Source organism: Mastacembelus armatus, chromosome 8, assembly GCF_900324485.2.
Source record: "Mastacembelus armatus chromosome 8, fMasArm1.2, whole genome shotgun sequence".
Lineage (NCBI taxonomy): Eukaryota > Metazoa > Chordata > Actinopteri > Synbranchiformes > Mastacembelidae > Mastacembelus > Mastacembelus armatus.
The window spans coordinates 19,500,357-19,520,992 of record NC_046640.1 but is presented as its reverse complement, the minus strand read 5'-3'; the positions used below and the strand labels follow the sequence as shown (position 1 = coordinate 19,520,992).

The 20,636-nt window shown below is 39.7% G+C and overlaps 1 protein-coding gene across 1 annotated transcript in view; it reads right to left on the bottom strand.

The window, feature by feature from the left end:
- cacna1ha (calcium channel, voltage-dependent, T type, alpha 1H subunit a) overlaps positions 1 to 20,636 on the bottom strand; it is an 87,070-nt gene that overhangs the window by 24,874 nt on the left and 41,560 nt on the right. The window contains exons 3-12 of the mRNA XM_026324934.1: positions 19,642 to 19,753; positions 18,699 to 18,832; positions 17,525 to 17,622; positions 12,396 to 12,555; positions 10,452 to 10,776; positions 7,557 to 7,649; positions 6,023 to 6,261; positions 4,772 to 5,316; positions 1,504 to 1,670; positions 1,161 to 1,334 (exon numbers count right to left, since the gene is read on the bottom strand). Of these exons, the coding sequence (XP_026180719.1) occupies positions 1,161 to 1,334; positions 1,504 to 1,670; positions 4,772 to 5,316; positions 6,023 to 6,261; positions 7,557 to 7,649; positions 10,452 to 10,776; positions 12,396 to 12,555; positions 17,525 to 17,622; positions 18,699 to 18,832; positions 19,642 to 19,753 (2,047 nt within the window). The remainder of the gene's footprint in view (positions 1 to 1,160; positions 1,335 to 1,503; positions 1,671 to 4,771; positions 5,317 to 6,022; positions 6,262 to 7,556; positions 7,650 to 10,451; positions 10,777 to 12,395; positions 12,556 to 17,524; positions 17,623 to 18,698; positions 18,833 to 19,641; positions 19,754 to 20,636) is intronic.

The following is a 20,636-nucleotide window of genomic DNA, read 5'->3' as shown; positions in this document are numbered from 1 at the left end:
CTTATGAATTTATTGTCCATACATTTTGCTTATGACCAATCGATTTGGATTTGTATCAGTCACTGTTAAAATAATAATTTTTTAAGTAACATCATCTAGTTGCATTTTAGAGTTCAGGGCCATGCTTTTATGTAGTAGTCTAGGCCACTTAACACTAATACTCTTACTGTACTGAATTTGTCAAAATGCATGTAAAGTTAAAGACAGAATCTAATTTGAGTGGCCAGATAATGTGGTTTAAATCAATTAGTCCACATGTGTGCTTTTACTTCCAGACAGATGTAATAACAACAATGTGATTGTAATCTGGAATCAATGTAAACAGCAAAAACAAGCATCAATCATCCTCCTCTTTTTCTAAATCTCTCTGCCGCTTCCTGCCTCTCTCTCTCTCTCAATACTCTCACACTGTCTGCACTATGCCACCTACATCCATGCCCCTCTTCACACACATATGCACTCATAGTCTCATAAAGTTTTGCTAGGTGTCACATAATGGGAATGATGAGTACAGGGGGAGGAGGGACTTTTATATAACACTTCAGAGTGTGTATGTATGTTAATGGCCCAATAAGGCCAGAGCTCTCCTAGTCGCTTCTATGTTTATACCACAGAGACAGAAACACACACACACCACACACATACACACACACCCTAGAAAGGGAATTAGAAGAAAAGGGAGAGGGAGAAGGGGAGAGGAAGGTGAGAGGGGGTGCAGGACCTTCTGCTTGCACCAGAATCTTCTCTTTGGTTTGTTAACATTTTGCTTTTCTAGTGAGGAATGAAATGTAAGACGTACTTAGGTGTAAAAACTGCAGGTGAAAGTGTCTGTGCAACCACACAAATTTGTCAGTGTGTGACAGCAGAGGAAGAGAATGGGAAGCAGTGTTATTAGGCAGATGCTTCCCAGATGTTGGCCACACAGAGTAAACTAGAAACATAATCCCGCAGAGTGTGTGAAAGTGCCTAAATGGTTATTTGTGTGTGAGAAAGGACAGCATAGCTCCTCCGCTCCTCTTTCTTCTTTTAGTCCCTCACCCACTATACCCTCATTGCAGACTCTCAGACCTACAGTATATGAAGCCCTCTTAGGTTTGCAGCATTGAGCTGAACTGTTCAGAGCTCTCATTCACCTTGCACCCTATAGTCAGTGTTCTTACCTGCTCGTGATACTCTATCCCCATGCTGAGAGTATTGACTAGGATAGCAATCATGATCCCTCGGTTGAAGTATTTACTTTCCACAATCCTCCTCAATTTGTCCCTGAAGTCTGTCCAGGCCCGGACAGTGCCATTTTTGTACTCCATGACCCCCCGTCTTCTCAGATCTCCACCCTAGTGGAAGATGGATGAGTTATTTAAAGTAAGGCAACAGAGATTAAAATGCTGTGATAAAATCAACTGAGATTTTCTCTATTTAGCCATCATCACTAATGCCAGAACTTCAGCAAGATTTATTGTCACTATTTACCATCACCATCAGCGCACCACCATCCATTCTGACCTGGGGGAAGTCGTGAAGTCCATCGGCCTCTCCTCGGCCTCCCTCCAGGTCTCCCAGTTCCAGCTCCAGTGTCTCGAGGCTGCGGGCACATTTAGGGCAGCTGAGCAGCTCCAGGAGCAGAGGGCTGGGCACCACGCCTGCCAGCTGGTACAGCAGCCTCTGGCGACCTGAAAGGAGGAAAGGGTGGACGTTGACTGGTGGCTCTAATTGTATAGTGGTTTTGTGCTGGTTGGGTTTACTGAGCAGATCAGACATGTATAAGTTAATATTTAATCAAACTTTTATTTGTGGTATAGTTTCATAGATGAACGTGAGTAAAAATGTGTTCATGATAAAGCGAATAGTTCATATTTTAAACTCATATTTCTACGGTTATTATGTGGTTAATCTGTCAAATCTGATAATAGTAATAATATACAGTATATATATGCTGAATAATACACTTACGTATAACAATACACTGACATATGTACATTACCTTATGTTCTACATTATGTATCTACATTTAGTGGAACATACCATGCTGCTTTGCACATGGAGAACAGTCGTGATAGAAGTGGAAACCACGACAGTATGACTCTTTGAACCGCTACTGCTGTATGCATGTAAATACATCTCAGTAGTGTATGCACTGACTCTTCCTAAAATGACATCATCTTTAATTTATTTATGTTTCATCTCAGCAAGGAGAATATACACTGGAAATAACATGGAAGTAAATAGTTCAGTCCTGTTGTCTTCTCTAGCTGTGTTCAGCCCCAGGAACCTCCACCAGCATGATAGGACAAACTGTGTGGAGCCTGAGAGGCGAAGCACAGGGCGAAATCAAATCTTCAAATCATTGGCCGCAAAGGACTGGCTGCTGTTCATTAAGGTTAGTGCTGTGAGTGAAGGATAACTGAAGGCGACTCAGATGAATGTATCAAGATTTTTGTCAACGTCTTGCTTCTCTGACTTGGATTATCATGGCTACACGCACAAAACACAATCCTAAGAGAAATTTTGATATTAAATATATTCTGGGGAAATCTCTGACACAATATAGTGTTATATCGACTTTGCAATGTCATTAGGAAGGATAAAAAAAAACCGAGTAAATATTTGAGTGTTTGTATTAAAGGAAAACCTCATATTTTTATTATAGAACAAGAAAAAGAGATAAACACAGCGAAACATTATAGTTCGATGATCAGCCTGGATAAATATTTATTACTTGTGAAGTTTTGCACACAGTGCTAAAGGGATGTCCTTTCTCAGCAGAAAGCCAAAAAAGGTTGGTTTGTGCAGGGAGCAGTGAAAGCTGGTCCTCTCACCCTCTGTTCTCGGACTACATCCACTTAAAATTAGTGTGGAAGAAATGCAACACACACTTGGAAACTAATAAAAGCAAAGCTTGACTTCTGGAAACATCATCTCTTCCAAAGGATCTTCAACATGACATTAATGCTGTTTACAGTGTTATCTAATGCATCAAGCTATAAACAAGGGTTATGAGAGCTGTTATCATATATCATTGGCTTTTGTGAGTTCTGCTGCTCCTTGTCTAATTATCCACGTTCTTTGAGTCCAACTCCTCCTGACAGATTGTTCGTATTCTCACAAATTCTTTAAGCAGAGTTTTTTTAGGGAGCATATCTGTCTGGCAGACAAAGATCTGTTCAAATTCATTCAACCCCTACATTAATTTATATTATGTTAGATTAGATTACATTTATGCTACAATTCGATTTGAGAGTTTCAGGCTTGAAAAATATGCCCAAGAACTGTGGTGCTCTCAAGGTATAAGAAGGCAACTCAACCAGAAATCACATTCAAACCCTAATCCCATTACACTGCAAGGTTTAGCTGAGACTGAGTCATCTGATGACGCTCAGAGCAAACATTTAAAAACTGGAGACTGCATTTCCATATTTGGATTTTAGGTTTCAATCAAATGCAAACCATTAAATCAGAGTCTACCGAAGAGAATTTAACTCTTGTGATCTGCAACATGCCTTAGTAGTAGAGGTGATGTACTTTCAGGTGACGTATTACACTCTCTCCCCCCACGATTCATATTGACTTGGCACAGATGAGAGGTGTACTGACTTTTAAACACACAGCGAAGGCGTTTTTCTTTTCTTCTCCCTCTGATCATATTGATCACGTCACATGCTAACTCTTCACTCCTGCAAGCAACTAATTCATGTGTACTTAAGTGTGCTCAGAGAGCTGGCAGGTGTGTGCTGACAAGATGATCATGTTGCTGCATTTCTCTGATCTTTCGTTGCAAACGCAGCTTCGTGTTGTCTCTTCTGTCTGTTCTGTCCTTTTCTCTCTCTGGCTCTTGCCTTTCCCTGAGCCCTTCTTCTTCCCCTCTTTTCTCTCTATTTATCTAATATATTTTTCTCTATATATCTCCCCTCAGCCTCCCTCTGGATCTGAATCTTTCATACTTTACGCCTCTCTTCTCAGCTCCATCTGTTTCTTCTTTCATCTTCCACATTTTTCAAAAATGCCATTGCATACCTGTGTTTATGTTACTTTACACTGCTTACTTTTCCTCCCTCTGCTACTCCACAGAGACTGTGTTGATTCCCTCAATGCTCCCCCTTTCTCCACCTCTCTCCACTGATGACTGTAACACTTGAGACGTGGATTTCCTCTCTAAGTGCTGCTTGAGACGCACACATGCACACACAGCAGATGTAATGACAGGCTACTTCAGGTCAAACTGGGGAAGAGGTACTTGCAAAGCGAAAGAGCAAGAAAACAAGAGGTCAGCAGTGGACCAGAGTGAATGTGACAGAGAATTAAAGAACAGTGAAATCCAGAAAGATGTACAGTAAACAGCAGAACTGAGTACATCCCTGATCAATATCACTAGAGTAACCACAAATCTTCACAGTGTTATCTGCTTTTAGTCAAAACCCAAGAAGAATGACCCCTCTTAATTTGAAAAACAGTTTGACTAATCAGACCCATGTTTAAGGACCACGTGTCACTACACTTTCATTTTTAATTATTTTATTTGTTTATCTTATACACTATACACTTAAACGCTTTTATTTTTGTAACAAATTTCATTTTACTAAGCTTGGATGATTATTTTTCCTGTGGTTCAGGTTTTCCCATTAGTGTAGATTTTGAGTTTTGGGGCAGGAAAGAGATGTGACCAGTAAAACCCAAATTCCAGATGTATCACATTTGACATTTAAGAATTTCCAATAATTAATGTATAAAATTTCAAGGGTGTCCTCTATGTGTGTGTGTATGTGTGTCCACTTACTGTGCTGTCCCATGAGCTGGTAAAGCTTGTCCAGTGTGTCTGAGTGTTCAGACGCTGGGTGGTTTGGTGGGTGCTGCTCTGGGCTGGAGTCACACTGCTGGGAATGGGGGGGTGGTGTCTTGCTGCTGTAGCTGCACACGAAAGATGGCAGAATAGTCGGATAGTTCATCCCTCCATTCAGTCTCCCAATCAAAGCCCCCATGCCATGGGTGACAACAGCTGGGCTGCTGCTGCCACCACTATTTCCATTTGTACTTCCTCTCCGGACAGGAAGTGACTTCATCTCCAGCTCCTCCACTTCTCCAACTCCTCTTTCTCCATCCATGTGCACTGTGGTTGCCAGGCTGGTGGTGTGCTCCCCCCCATTGCTGAGGCGGCAGTGCTGGTGCTGATGGTGCTGGAGAAGGTTATGGATCGGCCTCAACCACAATGCATTACCCGGGCCTGAGCCTCCGCAGCCTCTGCTGGAACCATGGCCGTGTCCATTACCCCCGCCATTACTGCCTCCGCCACTGCCATTAGGATTCACCTTTTTACGTCGTTTACTGGTCAAAGGACAAGAGACATGAGTAACAACTGAACATGGATAGGGAAGGTTTTACTTCCAGGCTCCTGTGTATGTTTGTGTTCGCATCCAAATTAATTTCTACATGGTTCTCAACAATTTTGGGGGCCATTTGTGTAATATAATTCTCTGAGATACACAATTACCAAACCTTACTAAATTATTAAAAGCTCATAACAAAACACATTTTAGTTGACCCCACTGACTCATCATGTGTTTCAAATAGACACAAGAGGACAAGCAGACTGTGAAATGCTGGGCCAAGCCATGGTTAATTTTAACCTTGGGAAAGAATGTAATTATATTTTGAATGAAATGATTTTCTATTGATGTTTTTGACAGTAAAATTCACAATAATAGAGAAAATCTACTGTACAAGTGTATGTAAAATGGATCTAGCTGATAAAGTCCACAGTATCAAAGGTACAGATGGCCAAAAAGGGTTTTGCTGATTTTTAACTGCCCCTGCTCTGTAATACATTTCTAGATTATTTCTGAATAATCCATTTAGATAATTATTAAACAGTGGTGTTACACAAATGAAATGATTTTCTTTCATTCACATGGTGACTTTTAGGAAACAGGCTGACGTCAGTTTATGTTATGTATTTAATTGGGTATTTCTGGGCCTAAAAAACCAACCAACCACAACACAAATAGTTTGTGTGCATTTTTATATATCTAACCTGTGCCATCCAGAGTATATCCTTTGCAGCCGGCGTGTTAACTTCCGGTAAAGGTGACTGATGTAGCGCAGCATCTCCTCGTAGCATGAACCTGGCTCACTGTAACTTGCCAGTGTGGAATCATTGGACATATAGCGTGCACGCTGCTCCCTCATCAGTGCATTCTCCCTTTGCTTTGTCTCAGAGAACTGGGTGGCGATGACCACGAGGCACAAGTTGATCATGAAGAAAGAGCCCACCTGGGTGGAGAGGGAAATAACAGCTGAAACGATAGGACTGCAGCTGGGACACTTCGTAATGACACAGCAGCAGGTAACTGTCATCTGACAGGTCTGCTCTGTGGTGTTACAGCAAGAAGAAAACTTTTTTGGAAAAAACACAAAATATTAATGGTAAAAATATAAAATCTTCATGATAAACTAGAAGATCATTGTGTCAAAAGTATAATAAACATTCAGTTGGTAGTATATTAGCTGCACCAAGCTAAAACTAATCTAATAATACAATGCTCCGCCCTTCATTAAGGCTGATTCACCTGTATGGTCATTCTGGAAGATGTAGTTTGTGGTGCTGTTTTATTTTATTGCTGCTAATCTATCATGCAGCTGAATCAATGGCTCTCTATAAGAGTTTCAAAAAGAAAATATTATCACTATGATGCTTTAATGCAGGACTGTTGTATCAGGCTGACATTACTATTATTATGTTTGGTCAGCTCAAGGAGTCATACAACTAACTCTGTTTTCTTTTGATAAAATTGTGCTCTAATGGGGAGCCCCTGACAGAAAATTAGAAATATCTATAATTAAATATCTATTTAACATGTCATTACTGTATGTTACTAAAAGAGCAACAGGAAGTTAAATTAATACATTCTCCATGTTTTTAAAAAATTATTTTCTCAGACGTTCTCATTTATATTAATTTCTGTCTTACTTTCTCTGTGAATCACTTTATTCCTTCCTTCCTTCTCTCTCTCCCCCATCTTTTTTCTCCCTCTGCCTCTGAATGCATAATAAGTACTCTTACATCAAATGACAGGCAGGCAGGGAGCTCATACAGCACTGTAAAATATAGCCTAAGCTGTGAATCTTTGAAAACCCCCACAACGGCATGATAAGAGCGAAATTATACAGAGATAAGAAGTCTAACAGCTTCAACAGAAAGGAGCTATGCTCCCAGCAGAGTTTAATGGGAACATTACAAAGCTTATTCTGGGTTTTCTAAGGCACAACTGAAATACAAATATACAAAAATATTTTCAGGAGCAACATGTCATACACATGAATCTCTACTGAGCCTTCAAACAACAACAAAGCAGGCTATGCAGAGCTGTGCAAAGGATTACACAAATGTGTATAATTCCGACTGTGCAGAATTAAGAGTGGGTCTTTAACAAAATTCTGTCTGGATCAGACAAGTTATTAGTTTATTTGTCTTTTAATGACTAAATTTGGGGCATGCGTTAGGTTAAACATGACTAGAAACAAACGGCTGGGAGAAAAGGATTAAATGATTTCAAAGTGGTACTTACAATAATGAGCAGTATAAAATATATAAAATTGTAGAAGGAGTGTGCATCCATCACATAATACATAATATCTACCCATCCTTCCAGTGTGATGACCTGGTGTTGGGGACAAAAAGACACAGAGAGAGACACTGCATTATAATGAAATTCAGGAAAGTCATTTCTTTACTTTTGCTTTCCGTTCCTTTAGCTCTGCCCACTGTTTTTTTTTTTTTTTCTTAAAGAAATTATGACAAGCACAAAATTGTGCAGACATCCTAAGTACACAGCAGCCAAATGCAGTACATCTTATATTCTGTTTTTAGTCACTATTTTTGAGGAGAAAGTTTGTGTGTGTGCATGTGTGCATGTGTGTGGCGGGGGACTGACGCAGCTCTTTCATGTAGCTGCTATGCTAATGAACAGTTGAGATGCTGAGACCTGAAAGCGGTGGCTCAGCTCAGCCAAGCCGATAATACTCTCACACCTCATCATTTACTCCTCAGTTAGCATAACACATTACAGCATATACTCCCAGAGCACACACACACAGCAATCACACTACACAAATGCAATTTATTCACACAAACACACACATTGCCTAAGAGGCGACTAATCCGCTCTCTTCTAGGATGCTCTACTTGCACCGGATTAACAATGGAGCCAAGGATTCTCATTTCTGAGCAAAAACACACCTGTATAATATAATCACTGTGCTCCCTTTTATTCTATGGAAACAGACACATGCAGCCATCTAGCTAAAATATGTATTTAGCCAATAACAGTCTGGAAGTCAACCTATCGACTATGACAGCTGGCTGCCATCAAGCAAGTATAACCAGACTGCTCCACATTTGTACGATTAATCAAACAAAGTAAAATTACAGAGGTTAAAACCTAAAGAAATCATTAGCTGACCCCCAGGTCAACCCCATTCTCTGCTCCTGACCCACCCTAAAGATCAGAAAAAGCCAGCAGAGCATGCAGTTTTCTAATTTGTACTAATGACATGCATGTGGGTCAGAGGGCATGTTCTCTGCTGCCACTGGTGAAATGCTTAACCAACACGTTCCTGAACTTTAACCAGCAATATGTGTCTGTGTGTGTACAAATTGAATAGTCATTGACCTGCAGACTGACAGAAGCGTTGGCATAATAGCCCAAAGACACATTTGCTCTTCTAGTCATCTTTTATCTGTCCTCTCTTCCTTTTCATGTGTCAGAACTTCATTTTTCTACTCTTACATAATCGTTTTATGTCAAATATATATAATTTTAGTATCTAGTACTGCAAAAAATAAAAAAATAACCCATGAAAAAATGATAAAAGAAGTAAATCCTCAAATGCACCAGAATCCTTAAGAAACCCCTGCAAAATCTTGTAAAAAAAATCTTTTCTGGGTCTAAAACCATAACCTAATCTAAAATGAACATATGTAAAAAATCAACAAAAAATCGATAAGAGAAAGCTGTTGTAGTATATTTTGTATATTGTTCAACTCTACCTAGTTGAGACAAATTAAGTCAGAGGCTTGGTTGTTGTGGATACCACACATGACACGTTAACAGCTTGTTGTACTCAGGAGTCTCAGGGTAACTCTGTATTAACTCAATTTGGAGCCATGGGCTGAAATGTTTTCATAACTCTGCAGTGAAATATATAATTCATGTTATTTATATTTACCGATGCTGAGGGAATAAAGCCGTAGACTGGGCTAACAAGCCACGTACCTCATTTAGCATTCAGTATAGCACTCATTTTTTTCAGCATGCTTTCTATCGCTGTCCCTCTGAATCTGTTTCTCCCTCGTTTTTTCTCTCATCTCTCAATTTTACTTCCTGTTTTTGTTACTATTTCCATCAAACTGTAAACAAAGTAAAATGATTCAAATGGTTACATACTGTATTTCAGGTTTGAAGTGTTTTGTCAGTGCACTCACTCAACATCTGTGCCACTGGTAATTTAAATGTCTCCACTCTTACAGCAAATCATACGTCATACTATTAATTCCTTTCATTAAACATTTTATAATTTACATGTAACAACTGTCTCTTTCATTTTTCACACAAAACTGTCACAAGTTCTTAACTATCAGAACCATGTGGTGATATGTTCTGTTACAGCACTACACCTTAGTGACTAATATGTCTAATATCTGTGTGACTAACAAGCCTCTGTCTGCATGTGTTCAGAGGTTTGTGGCTGTATGCTGTGACCAAATAGCTGCAACGAGACAGACACACACACATTTCATATACATCATATACCTGGACTAAAAAATAACACACACTAATCTCATCTGAGACTAAACGTGATGCTTGCTACACCATCACAATTCTGCAGAATCTAATCTTCAAAGCCTCTCACTGTGAAATAGCCATACACATATGTAATCACTCACACTCACACACACACATACACACACACACACACACACACACACACACAGACACACACACACACACACACACACACTGGGAAGTTTGTGTCTGTGTGTGTGTGTGTGTGTGTGTGCATTCAATATTTGTGATGTTTGGGTTAATTTGAAGACTGGCTTTGCAAAAGTCCTGTTGTGCACGTCAGAACCTATTAGACAAAGAAACCGATCTCTCAGTGGGCCCTGGACAGATCTATTAGAAAGGCTGGGATTCATATCAGCATCTCAGTGAGTATGTTTAGTAATAAGAGGATATTCACAAACATAAGGTGTTTACTTGCTATCTTCTTTTGGCATACAGGATACTCATGCACATTGTAACAAGGGCCACAAGTTAAACTGGTTTAACTTCTTTTCCCAGCTTTCTGCTTGAACATAGCATGTTATTTTTTTCTGTAGATAAGTTAAAGTTGGTAAAAAAAAAAAAAATCTTCAATTATAACCTTCTATATTTTCCACACCCTGCGCTCCCTGTTGTTACCTGGAATATGGCTATCCAGGCGTAGCAGATGTTGTCAAAGTTGACAGCTCCTTTGTGAGGGTTAAGGTCCCCAGGACGACACACATTATAATACTGGTTCCAATTAATGCACCCATTAACATGGGCCCCTCCCACCGCCGGGGCTGATCCAATCAGAGCTGAACTTGGTGGGGGAGCAGCCAATGAGCACTCAGCCCCGCTCTCGGTGTAGGGCGGGACATCATGGCAGCGTAGCATCCCATTCTCACGGCCAGCTGAACAGATGAAGGGGCTGTCCTCACCCTCCTCTGACATGTAGTAAGAATTTACAGACAAGTTGTACATTCTGGATGGAGAAGGAACAAAGACAAATGGTTATGTTGGTGTGCTAAACAACTATAGATACATTCATTTCATAGACATCTTTGAGCTGTTTTCTCTGTATATATGTGGGAAAACAAGATTTACAGTCAGATATATTTGCAATATAGAGAAGTGCACTAAAAACAGAGGAATTAACCAGTTTAACCAGTAGATAATTCACTGATTTCCTTTCTCTTTAATTACAGTCAGAGCTAACCAGTTGCATGCACATGTAATAGGACACAGCACATAATACTTAAAGTCTGAGTGAGCTAAATGTCAGTAACCATGGTGACAATGTACCTGCTTATTTATACCCTCCTCCTTAAAGTGGAGAGCCCTTTACAACAGTGAGTGTGCGTTTATGTGGAGTGACATCCACTCATGAAGTGGTGTGGGACCAATTTGACAAAGGGTCTGTTTGCCAGGTCTGTTTTGTTGTAACCTCTTTGCTTGTTGTAGTCTTGTTTATGTCTGGACTCTCCAGTGTTTGTCAGACTTCTGCCTACCCATTTGATTGATTTTAGCAAACATAAACTTTCTTGTCATCGCCCATTCTATTATTTCTCCCATATAGTGCCTGTTTGAAATGTTATGTTAACTATAAATGTTAATTTTATTGTCTTATGTCTGCACATTGCCAGGGCAGAAAACAGTGCTGTTATTTCTGAGGCTCTTAAAAGATTCTGGAGATAAACTTCGCTGAAAGACAAGCAGCCCTCCCCACCACTCAGTTGGTGCCTGTGCGTTTGTTTTATTTGGGAGATAGTGAGTGATTACAAAAACAAAATACATATTTCAAGATAAGATTCAGCTTAAAAACAAGTTTATCTATTTTCACAACATGTGCAGTGCAAGAAAGAAATGTAGTCATTTTGGCACCTTTCTCTGGGAGCTGGGGGAGCAACAACTCTGAAGTGTGTTCTCAGTCATTTAGTTTTTTGTGTGTCAAAGTTTTTGTATGATATTCAGGATTTACTTGAAGCACTGCCTATACTAAAACCACTTTGTTTGCAAATTTATTTCTTATTTTTTTCACAGGTAGGTTTATTCTAACATCCTCATCTCATCTCATCTCCACATCTAAATTTCCCTGTTTCTCTCTGAGTATTTCCCTCTGTGTTTGAGGTCACTCGGTGGTTTATATCCTGAGGGCCATGCGGTCCACATACTCTAACAAGTTACAACTTCTGTATTTTAGCTACAGGCAACAGCTGACTGTTACACCTTACGACAAGAGCAGAAGAGAGCTGCACAGAGAGAGAACGGAGCAAAGATGTAAAGAAAAGGAGAATGAAAAGGACAGAGTAAAGGCAGTGTGCAGCAGCTTGGAGCACTGCTGAACTTTTGAATATGGGAAATTACTAAATATCTGCAACATCTAGGTCCCTTAATGGAGTTTTTATTTTTCACCCATCTCTCATTTCTGTCTCTATACTCTATTGGAAAAACAAATCCTAGTCCCACCCATCTGTTTCTTCCCACAAATCTAATCTTGATTTGAGTGTGGTCTTCAACAGGCTATTTTCTGGAGCCATTTGTGGTACTTCCAGCCCACAAGGAAATAGGGAAATGTAAAATGGCAAAAACCAAATTCCTTACGTTCCGACGTCCTCTCCCAGGAAGCAGCGATTGCGCAGAAGCCCTGCCCACAGCTGGACTCCCACAATGCCAAAGATGAAAAAGACAAAGAAGCAGAGAAGTAGGACATTTCCCAGCATGGGTAGAGTGTCCAACAGCAGTGTCACCAAGATCCGCATACCTAGAGTGCAACACAAACAGGGAAAATGTAATCAGAAAGGTTCATTTTGCTTTAAAATATCACTATAATAACACAGGAACAAATATACATATTTGACATGTACCTGTATTTTGAACATGGTGCAGCAGCTATTGTACCCTTTTAGTAATTCTCTGGCAACTCTAGACCCAAACAACCTCTATTGATCTTGTGAGCTCAGAGGCCCCAACATTATCCCCACAGCAAATATAATTACAAACGATGACAATGCTGAAAGTGACAGTTTGACATTATTTCATCCTTTGGGATATGAACTCATGGCTTCCCTGTGGCTGTATTATCTAACCACATGTGTTCAGCATCCATCTCCAGTTGTCAGACATGTTTAGCATCAGTGGACTCTGGGATCTATCCCCTGGACTCCTCACAATGTGTTATGTCCCCACTCACACAGCTTTGTTGCACTGACCACAATTACAGTGCTTAAATGTGTAACTACCTCACTTTCTCCATTTTGCATCCAATACCTGCACCTGGCTGCATGGTTAATAATTTCACAAAATTCTGTTTAAATGTTACACCATGTGGAATCACAATACCTGTGGAAAGAATAGTCAATACTAACAACAAAATTCTGAAGGTCTGAACCCCCTTTCTTGCTTACAAATATAGAAAGTGTCCCTGCTCAGAGCGAATGACTCATCAGTGATTAGTGTGCATCTTCTTATTGGTGTTTATCTACGTGTGCTTCTTTGTCTAATCATTATCCACAAAGGTTTTGTCTTTGCAGACATGCAGTGATCTCCAGCTAGTGGCACAACAGGAAGTGTCCTAAGATGAATTAAGAATGGCAAAATTATAAAAGCGGTCTACACTAAATCAATTCGTCATTTGTCAGTCCATTCATCTTTCGTAATGACTCACTATTCACAATTCAGCTGAAGATCTACAGTCGGATGTGTGAGATATGTGATAGCCAAGTAGGTAAGGTCAATCCATCAAAATAGAGCTTTAATGAGACCATTGCCTTTGGGTGGAAGAGAAAATAGAAAATCACAATATTGCTTCTGATCAGTCAAACACACATGGGGGATTTAACTACTGTTCAGAAAATTAATTACATGCCCAGTCAAGAATGTATGATCAGTAACTTGCCTCATATTTTCCTATGTTCTGCATGAAATCTTTGACTTTTCATACTATATTTTTATTACTTATCTTTTCTTATAGTTAATCACATTTTTTTTCGTTTTAGATTTTTCATCAGAAAACTAGAGATGAGCGTGGCTGTGTACATGCTCGAGGCAAACAGTCTCTAGAGGCCCTACAGAGACATATGCACACATTCACAGTTTATGTGCATGCAGCACATGGAAAAGTCATACACATACACACACTGAGCAAACAGCACCCAGATGCATTACTGTAGAAACATCTGGATGCAGTGAAATCTGCTCAGTAGAGACAAACATTTCACCAAACTGACATTCCTTAAGCAGAATACCAACGGTTTCTCCGTGCACCACTTTGGTTACGGAGTCGTGACTCAACAATATAGTGAATTTTATTGCTTAGAAAAATAGAGACAGGCTGAGAAAATGCGAAGATATTTAAAATTAGACACACATTTAACACATTTCCTCACTGAGGTACTGTGTGTGTCTGATTTGTTTAATAAAGCAAATTAAATCAAACAGAAAAGAAGCGGCCAACTCTATGGCAGCATTTCAATCTTAGTCCAGAAAATTATACCTCATTGGTTCAGTGACAGAAATTCTGAAAAAAAAAAACCAAAACATAAATTTGCCAATAACGTTTGGTGTTCCATTTTTGTATCCACCGAGAAGGGACTGGAGTAATATTATTGAGAAGAAAGTATATCAAAAACCAAAATATCAGACTCAGTTTTTTGAAAAATGACCTAATATTGTTTATTCAATATTTATTTTGTAGTGGCCTTTAACAAATATCATTTCCAATAAGCCCACAACATCAGTGGGCTAAATGTCACAGCTCAACCCTGTGGATCTGAGCAGACCAATACCTCTGGACCAATACCAGCAGCTGGTTTATTGCAATTATTGACCTGAAAGCATCTCAATAGTGACAGTGATATACTGGTATGAATGAGTACATGCTTTGCAATAACTACAAGCTTTACTAGTCATTAGTGTGTATACACACACCTGGATGACTACAATGCCCCAAATCTAACATTTTCATATATCTGACATAGAGTTGTGTATTTTGAGCTTGTTTGTCCTTGGAGGTATTCTCAAAGAATTCTGTCATATAGGACAGGGGGAAATCAGTAAATGACTGTATGCACAAAGTGTGCATAACAGTTGGCAGAGAATTTACTGAACGACATGCACGCTGCAGCCTTGTAAACAAGAAATAAACATGACTGCAGACTGTATCTACGCTACATCACAAAAACACTTAACAGCTGTCTAACAGATATTTCCCATCCACTTAGGAAGAAAAACAACAGAGCACAGAGTTCTAGCAAAATGGTTAGTGACAAATAGAGACACTAAGTAAAGAGAGTAAAAACTTAAAAGTGACAAAATGAAAAAAAAAAAATGAAAATGAAAGACATAAGCTATAAACATCCTAAGGGTCTCGAGCTGTGTGTACCTGTGAGGTACTGTATATGAGGCTTATATATGGGTTTGTGTCTGTGTATCTACATAGACTTAAGCCATTCAGTACCTCTCATAGCCAGTGCAATTCTCTTCCTCTTTCTTCTCTCCATCTAGTCACTACAGTAATATCAAATTTTACTTTATCTTGTCCATGGCTGTAAAGATTATATCTCAGGGCTACTCTTACCTTAGCAATAAGGTTCATGTTAAATTTTCAGCCCTCACAGAGGTAGAATAATACCTGTCTGTGTGTGTCCCTGTGTGTGAGACTGTGCATGATGATAGAAAGAGAAAAAGACAACCTGCCATGCTTTATGACTGTGTCTGGGTTATCTGTGGTGTCCACACACTCACGCATGGAAACACACATTGTACAAATACATAATGCCATCATTTACGTGGTAGAATCTCAGGTCAGCCTGTGTCACAAGCTGACAACTGGCTCATTCTGGGAATGTGGGGTCAACATTCAAACATGTGGCCACACACACACACACACACACACACACACACACACACACACACACACACACACAGTTTGAAGAGCATGCAGCCACCAGACAGCAAGCAGACATTTAAAATCCAGACAACATATGCATATTCAGTGTAATGTTTAAATACTCCCATGGGACTGTAATAAACTGTGCTATGGGTTTCCAGTGTTGTATTCATGTATTTTTTATTACATTCATTTTTAATAAACAATAAAATTGTTTAATATGTAAAAATGCCTGACTGACTGAAACAGTACAGCCACAGAAATGCTTAGAACTCTATAAAACTGTTTATGAGTGGTATATTGAACGAAATGGATATCAGTCGGGGCAATCTAAAAAAACAGACTGGCTGCTCGCCTAACGCATGCTGGTTAATAATCCTGTACATTGTTATGACACTATTGTCTACTAATCCTCTTTAGCTGTCATGGAGCTTTTAAGAAAATGACAAATTATGTGCAAATTCACCTCGAGCTACAAAAGTGACATTAAAGCAACCCTCAAGTCCCAGGTCACTGGCTGGCTTACCCTTAAGTGGTGAGAATACACACAAAAACATTTTTACACATAGGTTTGTTTTTGCACTGTTCATTGCAAACTTTCTGAGTAATAATAGGCAGCTAGCATAATTTTAAAAATAAGAAAATTAGATGTGCAAATCACATCATATCACCCCTGTCCTTAAACAACTTCACTGGCTCCCTGTGTCCTTCCATATAAACTATAAAATCAAAATCCTCCTTCTCACCTACAAAGCCCTCCACTCTATTGCCCCACCATACATCACTGAACTACTTCATATCTATTCTCCGCCTCGTACTCTCCGTTCCTCCAGTTCCACTCTCCTCTGCACCCCTACAGCGCGCCTGGCCACCATGGGCGCTAGATCCTTCAGCCACACTGCGCCCCGCCTTTGGAACATTCTCCCTCATCGCATCCGGTCGTCTCCGGACTTATCAACTTTTAAATCATCACTCAAAACATATCTGTTCCGTATAGCGTTTTCCACCTAACTCTCTTAACTTCTCAAAGCAGCCCGTGATGTTCTACCACCCTCTGCCTATTTCATATTGTCTCATACTGTTTCATATTTGTTGTTCTGTCATCTGGGTTTCTGTATTTCAATTTACTTTTACTGTACTTCGCCCACTTCCTAGATAATCCACGCTTTTGCCTTTACATTCTCTCCCGCCGTTTATGCATTCTTGTTACTGTTGTTTTAATGCACTCTATGTATATCATGCTGTATGCTTCCTTTTCTATCTGTAAGGTGACCTTGAGACTTTGAAAGGCGCCACGAAATAAAATGTATTATTATTATTTTATTATTAAAATCTCAGTAGTGAGATGTCCATAACTCAGGCACTTCTCTTTAGAGTACTGATAAAATACAAATGCAGTATACATGCCATAAATACCAGTACTTATTCCACAGTTACAATAATATACTAACAGTAATGAGACATGAAGGACTATTTACTATGCGGCAGATGAACCTCCATAGTTTCTTGCATAACATTTCAAATTATTGCAAAATATCTGCTTAATAATATTTTATTTTGATGTTTGTACACACCAAATGCAAATATTATTCAATTTACATAAAACACTAATAATATGCATCTGTTTTTACAGGTATTGCTAATTCACATCACATAAACATGTGTTTGTCTTGCATGTTGATGGAAAAAGAACTAATTGCATTCACCTGCTATCTATAGTCACTAAGTGATATATAGGTAAAATAAATTGGGTTTCCACATGTTTGTCACTAATCAGTGATTGCAGCCCACAGAATAATTTTCCAGAAAAAACCTCACGGCAAAACATCCAATATGGACTTACTTGGTACTCTGTTGATGGCCCTCAGCGGCCTGAGCACTCGAACAGTACGGATGGCTGACAGACTGGCGTTATGTCCATCCAGAGAATACTCCATCACCCTAAAGACACATGTCACCATCAGAGAAAGGCAGGGAGAAATAGTTTTAATTGCCGGTCAGCATTTTATAAAAACAAACAGTACGCACACAGACAGATATCTACAGTACACAAAGAACCAACAACAAGAAAAGAGAACAGCAAAAATATAATAATGCTTATAATGGCACCAACCCACATAATTACAGTGTTTATGACATTTAATTACACAGAGTTAGAAGCTCCTTTTCCTCTATATTACAGCACCCAAACATCATAATGTGACAATACTCAGGTAAGTAGAGGGAGACAGACCGTCCTAATTCTGTGGTGCGTTGTAACTGTGCTGGCTGGCAGTGTGTGTATGGCCATACTGGACTGGCCCTCAAGGCGTGGGCGTAGTTACATGCCTGCTGCTGAGTGAGTCCTGCCCTCGCCTCAACCTGCACCAGTCATCAGTCTGGGTTCAGTCTGGGTTTATAGCAAGAGCAGTGTTTGTTCCACTAATCCCTAAAGCGTTTTTGTTTCTTATAGTTGTACGTTGAGACAGCTCAGGTAAATACTGTATTGTATCATTTATCAGAAAGGAGACAAGGTTAACTGAATTCTTTTGTACATCTTTACTTCGCTCATGTTTTTGTTTATATTTTGTTCAAACTAGAAGCTTCTTACTGTTGCCTGTTTTTAAGTCTCCCGGTAAGATACTGTTCCCACAATGCCTGTCTCTGAGATGGGGTGATATTAAAACACTACACCAATGTAAAGGACACTTATATTTTGATAATGACAGGTCATTGTGAGGACTAACATTAATTAAGTCATACCCCCAGGCACAAGCACATCAACCTTTGTCATACATCTTCGTCATGTGTCGGCTGTGAGTTACCATATTGCTCCGCAGGCAGGAAGTTGTGTGTGTGTGTGTGTGTGTTTGTGTTCACACTTGTTTGTAAAAGACAGCTTTTGTGCTTGTCTGATTGTTTACGTCGTGTTCAACATCACAGTAACAGAGAGAAATGAGATGTTATTTTATTCTAAACAGACAGTTATTATCTAGCTGCAGATGAGCATGAGCAAAAAGCATTTGGGGGACACTAACCCTGCCATGACGATGACAAAGTCAAGCTGGTTCCACTTGTCACCAAGGTAACAGTTGGCGCCAAAAATTCCCAGGGCCACCATCTTGATGACCATTTCCACAGCAAAGAAAGCAAAGATGCAGTCATCCAATACCTAGTCGCATATAATAAAATACAAGGACACAATTTTAATGTTCAACACTGATAACAATAACAAGAGGAAAGAGGAAACTTACTTCTTACCGGCAGAAAAAGTTTTCATCCTTGTTAAATTCCCTCATCGGTAGTCATACTTTAACAAAACACAGTGGAACGTGTGAGGATGTCTGAAAAATTATTCCTGTCTTGTTTATTTAGTTTGATCCCAGCAGGGAGTAGCTCTGGCTTGGCATGGTTATGGTCATGTCTCAATTAATTAGACATCTACCATAGCAAAAACAGCGTCTGTGTCTGAATATAATGAGCACATCTCAGGGCACCAAGAATCAGCATTACCCTACAGTAAGATGATGCCAAAAGAGATGTGACAAGTGAGACAAGAAAAGGAGAACGGATTTAAGTTTCCATTAGTATTTATTTACCAACTGGGCCATGGATGTTATTGTAAGAGGTATACAATACACATAAAACATGTGGATACACCTTGACCTAAGCAGTAGTTGGCAAGTTCATACCACTGGCTACTCACTAAAACACTGATTAATGTGTTCTGAACAACATGTTAAGCATAAAAGAAGAAATACACATGGAGAGCATTGATCCTCCAGTGGAAGGCCTTTTCCCATGTGATCACCACCACTTACCCAGGCCTACTTAAATATACCATTACAGAGAGTACAGAGGTAAACAGTGTGAACGTCAAATGTGTTTACATTAAGAGAAAAGAAACACAGCTTCCACACAAAGCTTTCTATACTGAACACTGTGCTCATTCAACTATAAGGACTGAGGCAAAGCACTGACCTGTAGGATGCGGCACCACTCTGACTGGCAGGTGACGTCTTCACAAGGCTGGAACATCCCCAGAGTCACACAGTTGAGCAGGATCACCAGCATAGAAACGTGCTCAAACCATGTGAAGGAAGAGGTTAAGGTTTAAACGCACAGGGTGTAACATTCAAACATCAACACATGGGTAACACACAGGAAAATACCTTCAGTCATTAATATTGCATCCTCAAGCAGGTGTTTTTTTTTATTTCCTTCTATAACATGGCTTCCAGTGCTGACCTGACTAAAACCACATGTGCACCCAGGAACAGCATGATCAGGTGCAAGGTCACATGCAGGAGCAGCATGGTCCAAGCAACCCTGTTGACCTAGTGCAGAGTAAGACAACAACATTGCCTGCAGAGAGGGAACTGGCCGTGTTGGTCAGAGAGTTGACACGTCAAGAAACGGGATGTTTTCCTTTCCCGTGATACTGATCATGGATCAGACATAAACGGATCAGTGACTCTTCATGCTATCAGGGCAGCTAATTAAACAAGAGCTCATAGGGGTCGTCAGCAACAGAAAATCTCAGCTCCTGTACACAGGAGACCATGATATTATATGATATAGTGTATTATATAAGACTGAGATACTTAGGCATATATAGGCAGCACTTAAACACAGAGAACAGCAACAAAGATTAGAACATAGACGATGTGAGTAGATAAACGCCGGATAAACAAACTAAAACCGGATGTTTTGTGCAAGTCTAATGCACCTAATGGGTCTAATAATGACCCAACTGGCTGCTAATCTGCTTAAAGACCATTTCACAGTTTCACAAATAAACATTTTAATGGGCGCTTGTCTACTGTACATCCTGTTGCAGTGTTTGCTGGTATTGATCAATGACAACTCAAATCCAAGAAAGGATCCTGATGCATCACAACAATGAAGGGAGATTTTCTAATCCCACATGGTATATACAGAATTCAAAGACTGGAAAGGAGAAGAGTGACAGAAAG